General features: G+C 35.4%; 2 protein-coding genes across 4 annotated transcripts; one reads left to right on the top strand and one right to left on the bottom strand.

Moving 5' to 3' along the window:
* The first annotated feature begins 866 nt into the window (after positions 1 to 866).
* Positions 867 to 4,407, top strand: LOC116106894 (BTB/POZ and MATH domain-containing protein 2-like). Its single transcript, XM_031393202.1, has 3 exons — positions 867 to 1,153; positions 2,221 to 2,569; positions 4,225 to 4,407. The coding sequence occupies exons 1-3, from the start codon at positions 882 to 884 to the stop codon at positions 4,405 to 4,407; spliced, it is 804 nt and encodes a 267-aa protein (XP_031249062.1). The 5' UTR covers positions 867 to 881.
* Positions 4,408 to 5,896: 1,489 nt separating this feature from the next.
* On the bottom strand, positions 5,897 to 12,656 carry LOC116106893 (mitogen-activated protein kinase 16-like). Of its 3 annotated transcripts, none has more exons than XM_031393200.1 (10): positions 11,991 to 12,656; positions 10,202 to 10,610; positions 9,922 to 10,049; positions 9,740 to 9,799; positions 8,781 to 8,930; positions 8,504 to 8,659; positions 8,211 to 8,422; positions 7,522 to 7,623; positions 7,219 to 7,379; positions 5,897 to 6,667 (listed from the first exon to the last, which is right to left on the bottom strand). In XM_031393200.1, the coding sequence occupies exons 1-10, from the start codon at positions 12,012 to 12,014 to the stop codon at positions 6,396 to 6,398; spliced, it is 1,674 nt and encodes a 557-aa protein (XP_031249060.1). In that variant the 5' UTR covers positions 12,015 to 12,656; the 3' UTR covers positions 5,897 to 6,395. The 3 variants fall into 3 exon arrangements, with proteins under 3 accessions (XP_031249060.1, XP_031249059.1, XP_031249061.1); XM_031393199.1 differs by having other exon boundaries at positions 5,897 to 6,670; XM_031393201.1 differs by lacking the exon at positions 5,897 to 6,667 and adding an exon at positions 6,802 to 6,969.
* Positions 12,657 to 14,138: the final 1,482 nt, after the last annotated feature.

Genomic DNA, 14,138 nt, shown 5'->3' on the forward strand with positions numbered 1-14,138 from the left:
GCACATACTTGGACGAAATGTCATGAGGAGGAGTAAGAGGAGGAGGAGGAGGAGGAGGAAGAGGCAAATCTTTGGCGGAGAAGATGTTAATAGCGGAGGAAGCAGAAAGTGTTAATGGCGGAGGATGAAGAAGATGTAGAGGAAGAAGGAAGAAGAAAATGTAGACGAAGCTTAGAAGAAACAACAATTAGGGGAGGTGCGTTGGTGTGGCAAGAGAAAGAAGAATAAGGTGTTTAGGTTTGTTTGCAAGAATTTCGGCTTTTTGGAGACATATTATAATTTTTAAAAGATTATACAATACTTCATTAATCCTAATTAATCACTAATCATGTTTAATTAATCTTAATCAATAATAAGGCTATTTACTTAACAATTTAAAACTACATACCCTTTTAATTAAATTTGAATTTTAATAAAATGCCTTTGAGGTAAATAAAGAAATGACATGTCGTTTAGTTCTTAGAGTACATATAATGTCACATGGCAACCTCCGTGGAGGACAGCTGAGCTAATTCTTAAAACTCTTGCATCATCATCCAATTAAAACAAGAAGCATCGCCGTCTCGTCGTTTCTAAATCCCTTCTCTCAAATAATCATTGCCCCAAATCCCAAGAAATAATTTTTATCAGTCCCAAATCCCTCAATTTGAATTTACTCAAAACCCTAATTCCCAATTTAACCCAATTAATCTAGACAAATTCAACGATTCATTTTCTCATAACGTGGAAATTCACCGTCACCCCGGTTGATGGGCACAATTAGGGTCTTTAAAGACCCTTCAAAACCCTCAATTACACCCACCACAACCTCCACCTCTCGCAACGAGACCATAAATGGGTGGCACCAGTTCAAGATCAGCGGCTACTCGCTCTCTAAAGGCATGGGCATCGGAAAGTACATAGCTTCCGATACCTTCTTTGTCGGTGGTTATGCTTGGGCTGTTTATTTCTACCCTGACGGCAAGAGCGTTGAAGATAACGCCGCTTATGTTTCGCTGTTTATCGCCCTCGCAAGCGAAGGGACGGACGTTAGAGCGCTGTTTGAGCTCACGCTTTTGGATCAGAGCGGGAAGGCACGGCACAAGGTTCATACCCATTTTGGGAGGACCCTCGAGAGTGGACCCTACGCGCTTAAATATCGGGGGAGCATGTGGTCAGTGGTTTTCTTTAACATGTTATCTGTGTTTTGAACTGAATTGTTTGGTTTTTGTGTTTATGGATCTTTATTGACTTCTAGTGTGATTTTATGGTTAATTTGTTGTTAAAAGCAATTTTATGTTAAAGCAGGAAAATGTGGATTTCTGTTGATTTATATGCATGGGCTAAGGGACAGGAAAGTTTCTAGTAAATGGGGTTGGTGATGTGTTTATGCAGTGTGGTTTGAAGGTTGTTTGAGACTCTGGAATTGGAAGATTGTTTTTTTATCTAGCATATTTTGTTTGATTATTTGTCCTACTGTCATCTTTCATTTATTCATTTCATCCAGAAAATTATTCTCAGTTAAAGTAAGAAGAGAAGATAACTCATGTACCTACCTATCCTTCAAATTTCTAATGAACAAACTGAAGTTTTTTCAAACCAATAATCCTCCCAAAAACTAAACCTACTCCCCCTTTCAACAATATTCTTTAAATGTCTGGAGAAAAATGGATAAATTTTTGAAATAGCCTTCCACGAAAACCTTGAGAGCTCCTAATCACATCAGCTTCCAAGCTATTTTCATGAATCACTTGAATATGGCTGATTTACTTCTTGCCAAAGATAATTTATTTCTTAAGGAAATCTCAGCAGCCATTTTTCTAAAATTGCTATCCCTCTTCCCTAAATTGCGAATCCCTAATCCACCTTCAACCTAGGGCGAGAAATTAACTTCCAAGTAAGAAGGTCATTTCCTTCATTCCTTCCACAGTAAAACCTTTCATTAATTTTTCAATTCTAACTTCCACTATACCTGGAATCTTAAACAATGATAATATGTAAATTCAAAGATTAGACAGGACTGAGTACATCAAAGTAAGTTCGCCTTCTTTAGAGAGGCAATCTAAAAATGTTCTTGAGTGTCAGAAAACCTGCCTTGGAGCACATTGCTATATTTGCTGTCTTGTCATAGAAATTTATAAGATTTCGGTTACATCTATTTTGGTATAAATTAAATATGACGTCCAGTATTTTTGTGGATCAGAAACATATTGAAATGGGTTCCACTGTTGGGTGTTTCAGGGGCTATAAGCGCTTTTTTAAAAGGACTCTTCTTGAGACATCAGACTACCTTAAAGATGACTGCCTCTCAATTCGCTGCTGTGTTGGTGTAGTTAAGTCATATACAGAGGGACCTAAGACTTACACTATTGCCGTGCCACCTTGTGATATCGGTAAGCATTTTGGGAAGCTTTTAGAAAGCGGTAGGTGTACTGATGTGAATTTTGATGTTGATGGGGAAAAGTTTTCGGCACACAAATTGGTTCTTGCTGCACGCTCACCTGTGTTCAGAGCTCAACTTTTTGGTCCACTGAAGGATCAAAACACTCAATGCATTAATGTTGAAGACATGGAAGCCCCAGTATTTAAGGTTCACTCTCTCTTTCTCTCTCTCTTTCTCTCTCTCCAACACCACTGTTGTGCTTACTTTGCTTAGGTTGTACAGTGTAAAGTTTTTACTGAATGATAGATATGTGATCCAATATATGCTGATTGTTGTTGGTTGAAATTGGACGGAAAACGTTAATCATTTGCCTTCAAATTATATAAATGTTGTCTCTGTTTTTGTGGTTCATTCCTACTCTTGAGTTCTTGTTTTGCAGTTATATTTTTGAATGGCAGATTGTGTTCTGTTTGCTTTGTTATGAAGCTTGTCTTGTGTATAATCACTGAATTTCAGAGGCAGACTAGAGATAATTTGGTTTAAAAAAAAAAAATTAACTCTTATGGCATTTTTTTATTCCCTGTTTTATATGCACATTCCTGCAGCCCTTACCAAAAGAAATATTTTTCCTGCTAGAGTTTAGAATAGTGTTTGAATACGTAATTTCCTCTGGTTGTGGTGGTGATCTGATGGCTTCTTCCATTCTACTTCTTAGTATATTGCTAAAACAAAAAGTTAAAAAGGCACTGGTTTGTTGTAAGCCTAACTTATTTTCTTGCTGCTGAAATATAATTTTTTTGTTATCGTTTTTCTTTCTCTCTTTTTTTTTTTTTTTTTTTTTTTTTTTTTTTTTTTTTTTTTTTTTCCTTTTTTTGGATTAATATCACTAAAAGGGGTTGTCTTGGATTACAGTAGGCGGGTTTCTTTTGAGATGTTGTGGTGCGTGTTCTCAAATTGTTCTTAATTCTCTGTTGAGCCCCTGCTGATCTCTAAGGATGAGTTCTATGTTAGGAAATTAGCTTATTATGCATAATGTATAAGATTCATAGGAAGAGGTAGCTTCTATTGGTTGCCTTTTGTGAGGTGAGTAATGCGTTCCTGTACAGGATGATATATACACGAATGTACATCTGGAACTTCTTCTAAGGCGCTGCTCCTGTACAAAAATCTTACTCACCCCAGCTAAGGTTTACGTATCTTTTGCTTCTCTTCTGATTGACGCTGCTATATGCATATATTCCATAGTCGGTCTATTTGATGGTATAATGATTTACTTCGAATCACCTGTTAAGTAGTATCTAAATTACTTGATTTCCTGATTGTGCATTTTGAAGGATTTTTTTGTAATTTCTCATTTGTCTGTCCAGTCGACAGCTGAAAAGATACTGAGAGCCTGCTGTTGGACAGGTTTATCCAACTGTTTATTTGGTGATACGAATAATGGTTTCTAAATTGAATGAGCTTTTAATCATTTGATTTTGTTGGAATTATCAATAAGTACTCAAAATTCTTAAGATTTATCTGGCTGCATGGTGTGGGTTCAATGGAATAAACAAAATCTTCATATGTTTGAAAATACAAGTGATATCATGGTTCCTCTTCCTCGTTGAAATTTAGTTGGAACAAAGGCAGAGATGGCTTCCAATACTTCTATTTGCCCCTCATTTTATTCATGTCTTTTTTTTTTTTTTTTTTGTCTGTTCTTTCATTTTTGGTTCTAGTTGGTGATGCACTGTTTGTTATTTAATTTATTTTAGTGCTCAAAGATGCAAGAAGATTCTAAAGGTTTAGTTGTACCTGAGTATTGCTTGGTAAACCTGCATGAAAGTATCCTCCTTTTAATGTTAGTTGGAACTTTACAGGCATTACTCCATTTATCTACTGGGATACCTACCAGACATGAGAAGGCTTGTGGATCTAAATCCAAAAGGGCTTCTACACTAATGGCTCAGCATCTGCTTGCAGCAGCAGATCGATATGCTCTTGAGAGGCTCAAGTTGTTGTGTGAGGCTAAACTTTGTGAGGATGTCTACATACACAGTTGACCACGTTGGCCTTGGCAGAGCAGCACCACTGTTTCCAACTGAAAGCTGTTGTCTCAAGTTCACTGCATTGCCCGAAATTTGAAAGGTATTTAAATATGCATATTCATCATCACTTGTTATGTCCTATGTTTACAAAGTTCTCTTTTGGGTTACATGTGTTATTGTACAAGGAACTGGTTTACCATTAATCACTCTCATGTTTTTGACCTGTGGTAGAGAGCCGTTGCCCCATGTCTTAGAGCCTCTGTACTAAGTTTTGCATGGCACTTGGCGCAGCTTGTAATGCTGACAGTTGGTGTGAATGTAGGATATTAGTCTTTTGTTTGTGATTATTGCTAATGTTATATCCAAAAAATTTCATTTATATTATAAACTCAAAAAAAAGGGTTGATATAATCCCTCACCCACTGTGCTGCTTTGATATCACTATGCTACACTAATCCTTTATCATCAGGATAGCTAGTCATTGGTTTAAAGAGTAAAAATGTAATTGAATTGCTTTTGGTTATCCTTTTTTCTTTCTTAGCCATTATGATTGCTTCTAACAAAAGGAGTGGTCAATTGTTGTTTTCAGCCGTGATGCAAACAGATGGATTTGATAACTAAAAGAAAGCTGCTTTGTCTCACCGAACTGTTGCAGCATGTGGCGAGAATTGGTGAGCACTGTGTCATTGCTTCGGGATATGGAAATGAGACAACAATAGATGGCTGTGATGTGAAGGGAGGCGGGTGAAGCCGAGGACACCTTGATTAGGAATAACAGATAGGGCTTTCTTTCTCAAGAAGAATAATAATAATTGAAAAGGAAAAAAAAAAAAAAAAAGAGCTTGTTAGGTTAAAACATTTTTGGATCATACTAACAGTTGACAATTCATTTGATAAATTTAATATAGTGGTTCATTAATTTGTTCTATAGTTTGTGAACAGCTGAGTGTCAGTTAAGATGGTGAAATTACTTGTAAGTTGTTAAAGCAATGAGTGTATGTAATTACAGATTTGCATGCGGGGATTATTTGTTACATAGTATACAACTATACATACTCTGACAGGACCATTTCTTTTTTATTGTGGGAATAATTTTGCAAATTGAATAATATTAATATAGCAAGGTACTTTGTCAAATAAAGCAAAGCCAAACTAGAACTAGAAGTCTTAGAACTAGAACTAGAAGCAGCAAAATGTGATTTCTGCAAATAGGGATCCTATTCCTAATAAGTAGCATGTTGATGATCTGCTTTTGCCTTTCACCTGTCAAACTAGTAACTTATTAATGTCAGAGGAGGTCTAAATATGCCATTATTTATACTGGTTATTGAGGCATAATGTGTAAGATTTTGCATCTTTATATTCAATTATCCAAGATTATTGTAAGTGGAAATGAACCAACTTATATTTGCATGAAGCTGGTGTCTCAATTCTCAAAGCTCATATATAACCATCAACTAAAGTCGATGCATATTTCTGATCAAATTTAATGCCAAAACCGACAATATACTGGTTAAGTGAAAGAGTAGGAAGAATCGATGCAATTATTTCAAGTTGAGAAAGCACAAGTCAAAGATACAACAATTAACAGTCACAGTTATGCCCCAAAATAACTTAAATAAGACATAGAGAACAAAGTGGTAATAACTTAATTCTAATTTGAAAAGAATTAGGAGAAAACAGAAAGAAATTGGTAACTCAAGGAATTGCCTTGCCTTTTCCTCATTCATGAGGACATGCCTTGTATCTTGGTTTATTGTTCTGATCATACAAGAACAGGGTCATGGGCAGTGGCACATAAAATTACCCCTTCCACCTTTCTAGTTAGTGCTATAAATTACAACTTGAGAGCTTTTCAGTCCCTGCAGGCCCTGTGCTGGTAAAACATACCACTTGAATCTCATGATTCCTAGTTGAGAGCAGATCAATCCGCGGTGACACCTAACCACGGTCATCAGCTGACTGTATGCAATTGAATCCACAAGAAGAATAACACAACACAGTCAATACCAGTTACCGCCTTGAGCAGCAGCAACTTTCCGTGCCATGTATTGAGGCTTTGGCTGCAATCCATTGGAACTTTCAACGGATTCATCATCCACAGAATCATTTTTACATACGGGGTTTCTACTTTGATATGAACTGGCAGGATATTGGGAAGAGACAGCTGGATTTCTAACCACCCTCCGCTGATCAAGAGCCTCTGCTGCTGCTGCAGCTCCACAATTGTTGTAACGCAATACTGAACTGACAACTTTCCCTGGTCTTGCAGCACCTGCTGGAATGAAAACATTAATTTATTAGCCATTAGTATATCATATATGACACAAGCTGAGCAATATGTATCTTGAGAGAATAGTAAGTACCATGTGCTACAAAAAGCACCAATACAATAAGGATATTCATTGTGCATGTTAAAGTACTTCAGTATCAGGGAAACAACAAAGTATTAAGGAGCTTAACAGGAGGGTTCCGATCAAGTTGCATGACAAGAACATTTAAGCACAACAATCCATGGTCCAATAGAAGTGAGGAACAAGTGTATAACCATCAGCCATCCATGTGCGGTGTCTGGACCTTTGTGCAGTGGAAATGGACAAAAAAATTTAAATCTTATCCCTTGACTGTGGAAGATGTTAATAACCAATTTCATAATGGTAAAATTTACAAATAATTGAGTTACAGGACCACACTTTATTTACAGTCTTCTTTCTAGATAAATTGATTCTCATGCAAGATAATACCAAGAAATTATAACCAATGTCATAAAGATGTGTGTTTGGTCAGCACTGTAAATTAGCTGCAATTAGATAAAACTGAACTTACTTTGGGTGCTTTGAGGAACTTGAAGAGGGAGCCTTGTCATAGGTATCCCTGAACTCCTATCCAAAGGTGGTTTTTCAACTTCTTTGATGGAACATTTGGAAAGGTTATCTGTGACCTCTACTGAGTTCTGTACTGGTTTATCAGAGTACAATACACATGGCCTGCATGCATAAAATTTGATAAGGATGCTGGAAATTGCTATAAAATAAAAATTCATTGCAGCATTAAAGAAGCATATTAATGGTATAAACATGATGCCTAAGAAATGGATAGCAGCATGCCCAATTTATAGTGAGTGGATACCTGGGTAATGATGCATGTTGCCTCTCGAGTGGAGCAACAGTCGCACCATTTCCATAGTGCTCCTCAAGGAAAGCAAATTGCTTCTTGAAATGATCAACAGCACTGCATAAGAAATGCATACATAAGATAACAACTTTCAAAGCAAGGGACTTTTCAACATCCTTCAGAATAAAGTGAATTCATAAAGACTCAAAGGTTCCCTCTAAACTGTTCGAGTTTAAATACAATTGTTAGATTCTTTCAATTGATTGAAGCTTTTCAGAAGAATCAAAACTAGGTGGACCAAGAAGTCTTTTGTCAAATCCCTCCATTCTATTAATTTAAAACATAAAGGAAGCAGGATCTCTGCTTGGATCTACATGCATTTAGATCCATGCGACAAGTCTGTTAATTAAATTAGACCATTCATGTCATATGGCACTTAGAGTTTCGACTTAAGTTTTGGAATTAATGGTTCCTCAACAAAAGTTAATATTGAAAAAACAGAACTAAATTTATCAACAATCCAGAGGAATACTGCAAAGAAAAGTTCAAATAAAAAATATACAAGATTGGTGAAAAATTGAATGGTCAAATGCAAGTTCACAACTGTTAAAGTGGAACAAAATCAATGAAAAAAAAATGCAGCTTCATTTAGCAACATAATTAAGATGTTTTCATAACAAAATATCAATAGACAACAACAATACCTTGGATACATGAAGCCTGTTGGTTCCGAACCTTCTAAGTACTCTTTCAACATTTTAGGATGGTATTCAAGAATTTCTCGGTATATAAGCTCTCTTACATCTTCCTTTGTTATCCTTCGTCTCTCAAATTCAAATTCCATCTTGGTAACTGGTTGAGCAGAAGGCTCTCTCTCAACCTTGGCTAAACCCTTAAAATATGGATCAGCAAGAGCCTGACAACATGCAGCAACACATCTCTGTTAGAAAAAGGAATACATTTTGAAAAATAAGATAATGCAGGACATAGCAATCACCTCTTCTGCTGAAGGTCGATCCTTGGGTTCAAATGCCAACATTTTTTCCAATAAACGAAGTGCAAGGGGATTGGCATTAGGGAACTTCTGAGAGAAAGGAATGGGCTTTTTCCTCCGCATGCTGCTCAAGTATCTCCGCGCTTTCTCATTCCTTACCTGTCCATATAATATCAATAATTCAGTGAAGAAATGCATAAACAAGGACATGAAACAGTGTAATAATGAACTTTAAATAATCATATCCACAACAAGACAATAAGTTTAACATTGAACAGACCCTGGCAATGGCTTCGGCGGATGGCGTTCCAAGCAGATCGGTCATAAGGTCTAATTGATGAACGACGTTTTTCCCAGGGAAAAGAGGCTTCCCAGTTAAAAGTTCAGCAAAGATACAACCAATGCTCCATATATCAATTGCTGGTGTATACTGAAAGAAAAGCAAAGAGTATGATCAAAAGCAGAACATGCTATGATAAAGTAATGCATATTATCTTGACAAACAGTACAAACAGAATACTGTAAAAAGTTACATAACATTAAAGAGAGAAAAAAAATTTGTTATGAATAAATCTAATTTGAGCTGAGCAGAGCTCATCCACTATAAGAAAATATTAAACCTAGGCTAAGCTTGTTACAACATATAAAAGCTCCTCCTGACGATGTCACGCTGCATGAGGCCAGATTCCCATAAATAATACGAAGATTTAGAGTAAATTATAGCAACATTCCAACTCAGTTTGCCAATAATAGATGATGAAAAGAAGACTAGGGAAGAGGATAAGCTACAAAATTGGCCATACATACACAAGGCTTTCATAAGAATTATCCAACCAAAAGAATAAGTTTAATCGTAGTAAGGCTCCAATCCTACACACAAACAGGTGAGTTTTTAAGAAGTATTGTTCTGAGCAACTATTCATCCAACTCAAGTTGCATTGAAACAATAAAAAGTAAACAAAGAAAAAACAAAGGAGTAAACAGATTACAAAAAGTAAGGAGAAAAACAAAGACGAAAGAGTGGTGATGAGGATTTTCATACTTTGTCACAATTTTGCACAAAAAATAGAAAAGAGAATGATTTGAAAGAGAAAAAGACACCGTAAATGGTACACTAGCAAACAAAATTTGTAACAGAGCACTCAAGAACGATCACTTTAAACAGAACAAGAATCACGATACCAGATGCAAAGATCAAGCAACTTCCAAGCAAATGGTAAGTGGTAATAATTCTTGCACCTTTGAGAAAAAGGATCCACACAATTCTGGAGCCCTGTACCACCTTGTCGCAACATAATCCTGTTAGAATTAAAAAAAAAAAAAAATGCACGTTCATCACAAAATTGACTAAAAAAAATATTTAGAGACCATGCAAATTGTTTCATGGGTTGCAAATTTACAATCGGCTAAAGAAAACTTGCCGTCCAAAAAATAGCAGTTGGAGTTTCATTGAAAGCTACTCTTGCAAGACCAAAGTCACAGATCTTGAGTTTACAGTCAGCATTTGCTAAGATATTCTTGGGCTTTAGGTCCCGATGAAAGACATTTGCTACAAAACCATAATTGAAATAAAAAAATCAGACTACTATATTCATTGGCAACAACTTTAACTTTCTTACTTAGGGTACATCCGTGACTTATAACTATACAACAAACAAGAACGCATAAAAATCTCCTACTATCAAAGAATAAAATTTCAACCTGTGTGGATGTACTTCAGACCTCGCAGAAGCTGATAAAGAAAAAATTGGTAGTGCTCTGGAGTCAAATCATCATTTGCTTTAATAACCTGGTGTAAATCAGATTCCATGAGTTCGAATACAACATATATATCTTTGAATTCCCGTCTAGATGGAGGTAACAAGATGTGTTTGATCTCGACAATGTCTGGATGACGCAAGAGTCTAAGAAGTTTAATCTCACGAAGGATGCGGGTGGCATCAGAGACATGCTCGAAGATATCATTGATTTTCTTAATTGCAACCTTTTCTCCAGTATGTGTATCATATGCAGAGCAAACAACACCGTAGCTTCCTTTACCTATCACTTCCTCTATTCTGTATCTGCTCCCCTCACCATATTCTGTGAAGAAGTCTACATCTGCAGATGACTGCATTACCACAACAATATCAACAAGATACTCAAAGAGTAATAATAGGAATCAATCAACTTGTGACATAAAGCAATATTATAAAAATCAACAATATAGACATCCAAAAACCTAAAATTGATAAAAAACCCTTTTTGCCATCTCTCATCATCAAGGTTTTGCTTAATTGACAGCCTCAATGTAAGTATAAGAACAACAGAAGTACTTGGTCTACATTCTCTACTTACTGAAATGATTACAGAAGTTCAATTAAAAAAGGTTAATGACTACATAAAGGAATTTGGGAAAAGGAATTCCTAGAGTTCCATCGCCTAGATGAAGTAAACTTGACATATACAGAGTGAAAGTAAATGCAAAACAAAAATTATTGGTATAATATATGTTGAGTCTTTACCTACTAGCTTAAGCTTTTAGATAGAATGACAACTTAAACTTGGTATCAGAGCCAAAGGTCTCAAGTTTGAATTCCCACATACAAATTGGATAAAGAAAATGAAAAAAATCCAAGTTTGATGCGAGGGGGCCTATTGGTCTAATATATGTTAAGCCCTCACCTACTTGCTTAAGCTTTTAGGTGGTATGGACAGAAAATCTATTAGTGAATATGGCATCCTCCTTGGTGGAAATTTAATTCAACAGACCTCCAGAAAACAGAAGGTGGTATCTGTCATCAACAGAGGCTGAATATAGAGCTTTGTGTCAAGCTGCCACTGAATGGTCAAATAAATGTTGAGCCTTCACCTACTAGCTTAAGCTTTTAGGTGAGATGGCAACTTAACCAAAATCAATAATGTTTTTCTCTGGCAACTTTGAGAACACAAAAAGAAGAGGAAAAAACGAGAAAGAATTAGAACATAAAATTTGTGGTGGAGAGCCTCCACAATCCTGAACCAAAAAATGTGATATTCCTTGTATCAATTAGATCACATTTACAGTATCTGAATCAACTTTAAACCCCAGAACTTGTGCTAAAGCTACTTAACCGTTCAGTTCTTACGTGACAAGAATGTTGCAGTGGGACCTCCCACCGAATTGTCAAAAGAGACGTAACCACGTGGCAGAGAAGATGGACATGACCTTGACATGCTGTTCTTTCCTATCCAGATACAAAAATTATACCCACTATACCACAGGAATTTCCAGTTTAATTGGGCCACAAAAAGAAATTTCAAGGGCTGTATAGAGCAAATTGAAATTAATAACATATTTTTGATCTAGAGTAACAAACAACATAAGCGATCGGTAATGACCAACACATAAACATCACCAGTCTTAATATTCATTTAGATCTTGCACTACGAATATCAGCTTCTACATGCTTACACAAGTTCATATACATACACAAAACCATAAACACATATTTGAAACGATCAAAATTACCTTTTTTCTTTGATCAGGCTGCATCTTAGCAACAAAGCATGAAAACTCTTCAAAGCAAATAAATCAACAAGTTGAACTTGAACTGCAACTCCAACCACAAGATCACAAAAACCCAGATAACCAAAACCCAATTCCACCAAAACAAAAATACCCAGAAGCCAAAACCAAACAAAAAGCACTCAAATGCTAAGATCAACAATATTTTAATTAGAAAGCAAAAGAGAAGTTCAGAAAGAAGGAAACATAAACGATGAGTTTGCGGCTAAAGCAACAAACTTTAGATTACAAATACCGAACAGCTACTCAATTTTTGCTTTATTAAAAGGAAATCAATTGTGGCGGAGGAGTCTAAAAAATGCAGCTGTAAAAGGGAGGTAACAGATCAAGAAGAATTAAATTTAGCGGAAAAAACTAAAATTTGATGAATCTAAGAAAACGATCAAAACTAGTACTTTGTGTTGTGAGAAAACAAATATAAATGAAAAAGCTTTGAGCTTTGAGAAAGGTCTTTGTTTAATCAGAAGGAAAGTGAAAACACGAAGTGTTTTCTGAAAGGGGCTTGAGTGTTTGGATCTTAAGAGAAACGGAGAATGGAAAATCTACGTGGGCTGTGAGCTGTACTTATTCAGGTTGAAAGCTTTTTTCTGAAGCACAGAGAGAACAAGAACGGACGAAACGGGATTTTTATTTTATTTTTCAAATTTGATAAAGTAATACACAATCATTTTCCTACAAAAAGACCATTTTGCCACTGCAAATTGGTGAAATTTACCGGTAAAGTAAATAATAAGTTTCGAATTTCCTCCAATTTTTTTCACAAGAAACCATTTTATCTTTATTCTTAAAGTTATTTAATAACATTTGATAGTTATGGGAGATATCTAAGTAAATATTTGTAATGAATTTTAAATTATGTTTATTAAAATATTTGGAAATTATTATTAAAAATATTTTTTTAAATTAGAAAAAAAAAATAACATTATGAATTAACTAGAATAAATAGTAAATTAAATAGATGGAATTTTTCATTTTTAAGAGGTAAAATAAAAATAATGATTTAACAAGAGACTATAAAACCAATAAATATCTTGGATCCTAAGATTCTTAAAAGATAAAAAAATAAATTTATTATAATTAGTGGAGCTCCAAATTAGGAGAAACATTAATTCTATTTTAATTACCACCTAAACTATCAGCATTGTAATATGAAAAAATATAAAATATAATGTTGAGTGAAGGGAATAGTAATTTGTTGAGGTGTAATTTACCCAAAAAGGGGAAAGATTAAATAGTTAATTAATAGGGTGATTAGTCATTAAAGATAAGATTGAATGAAGTTACTGCAGTCGTTGATCTTTATAAAATAAGGGAGTTTTAATAGTTAATATTATTGAGGTTGTCGCTGTTTGTACACGTGTTGTCATCTTCTTTGCATCAACAATTCAGCAGAGTTCATCCCATGGAGAAATTAACATGGGGGCATGTGGCAGCACATGGCCTCAACGTCTCAATGGGTGAAAGAAAAACCTTCTTAAAGTTTATTGCAATAAAATAAAAATAAAGGGCGAAATTGGGATGGAGAAGGTTTGTTTGTAAAATAATTCATGAAAGCGGGGCCAAGAAGACAAAGGGAAAGTGGAAGCAAGAAAGCACGGGAAAATTTTTGAATACTAAAATAAAAAAAAATTGGACAAGTATAAAGTCCACGCGCAATTGCCCGTGATGTAATGTGAGTGGCATCTTGCACAGAGCCAGCCCAGATAGAAACGAGACGCGTTTTGTGTAGAATCGGTGATAGAGCGTGTCCGCCACTTGCTTCGTAAGGCGCATGGGGCTGGGTCCTCTCCTTTCCACCGCTTTATCACTACTCATTCTTTATTACGACAACAAATGCTTTGTGTCCCATTAAGCTCTTCGCAAATTCAATCTTCAGAGACTCAGCCACGTAGACTTTATTTATTTATTTTTCAATAAATATGGGAAATTCTTTCTTATCCTTTGATTATTGAAAAAGTCCGTTAAAATTGTTTGATTGTTGAATAAAAAATCAACTCTATTTATTTATATATTTATTGAACAATTTCGATGATTTGACTTGCTTAAACTTTTTTTTTTTTTTTCACAAAGTTGCAATCATGTTAACAAAGC

This window comes from Pistacia vera, unplaced genomic scaffold (genome assembly GCF_008641045.1).
Source record: "Pistacia vera cultivar Batoury unplaced genomic scaffold, PisVer_v2 Contig524, whole genome shotgun sequence".
In the NCBI taxonomy this organism is placed as follows: Eukaryota; Viridiplantae; Streptophyta; class Magnoliopsida; order Sapindales; family Anacardiaceae; genus Pistacia; species Pistacia vera.

What these genes read in the sequence shown, in the direction of transcription:
- LOC116106894 (XM_031393202.1), top strand. Translation starts at nt 882, where the DNA reads ATGGGCATCGGAAAGTACATAGCTTCCGATACCTTCTTTGTCGGTGGT. An exon ending in AAATATCGGGGGAGCATGTG is followed by an intron (nt 1,154 to 2,220) that starts GTCAGTGGTTTT and finishes TGGGTGTTTCAG; the next exon opens with GGGCTATAAGCGCTTTTTTA. An exon ending in TGGAAGCCCCAGTATTTAAG is followed by an intron (nt 2,570 to 4,224) that starts GTTCACTCTCTC and finishes GGAACTTTACAG; the next exon opens with GCATTACTCCATTTATCTAC.
- LOC116106893 (XM_031393199.1), bottom strand. Translation starts at nt 12,014, where the DNA reads ATGCAGCCTGATCAAAGAAAAAAG. An exon ending in TCTGAAGTACATCCACACAG is followed by an intron (nt 10,050 to 10,201) that starts GTTGAAATTTTA and finishes ATGGTTTTGTAG; the next exon opens with CAAATGTCTTTCATCGGGAC. An exon ending in CAACATGCATCATTACCCAG is followed by an intron (nt 7,380 to 7,521) that starts GTATCCACTCAC and finishes TTATGCATGCAG; the next exon opens with GCCATGTGTATTGTACTCTG.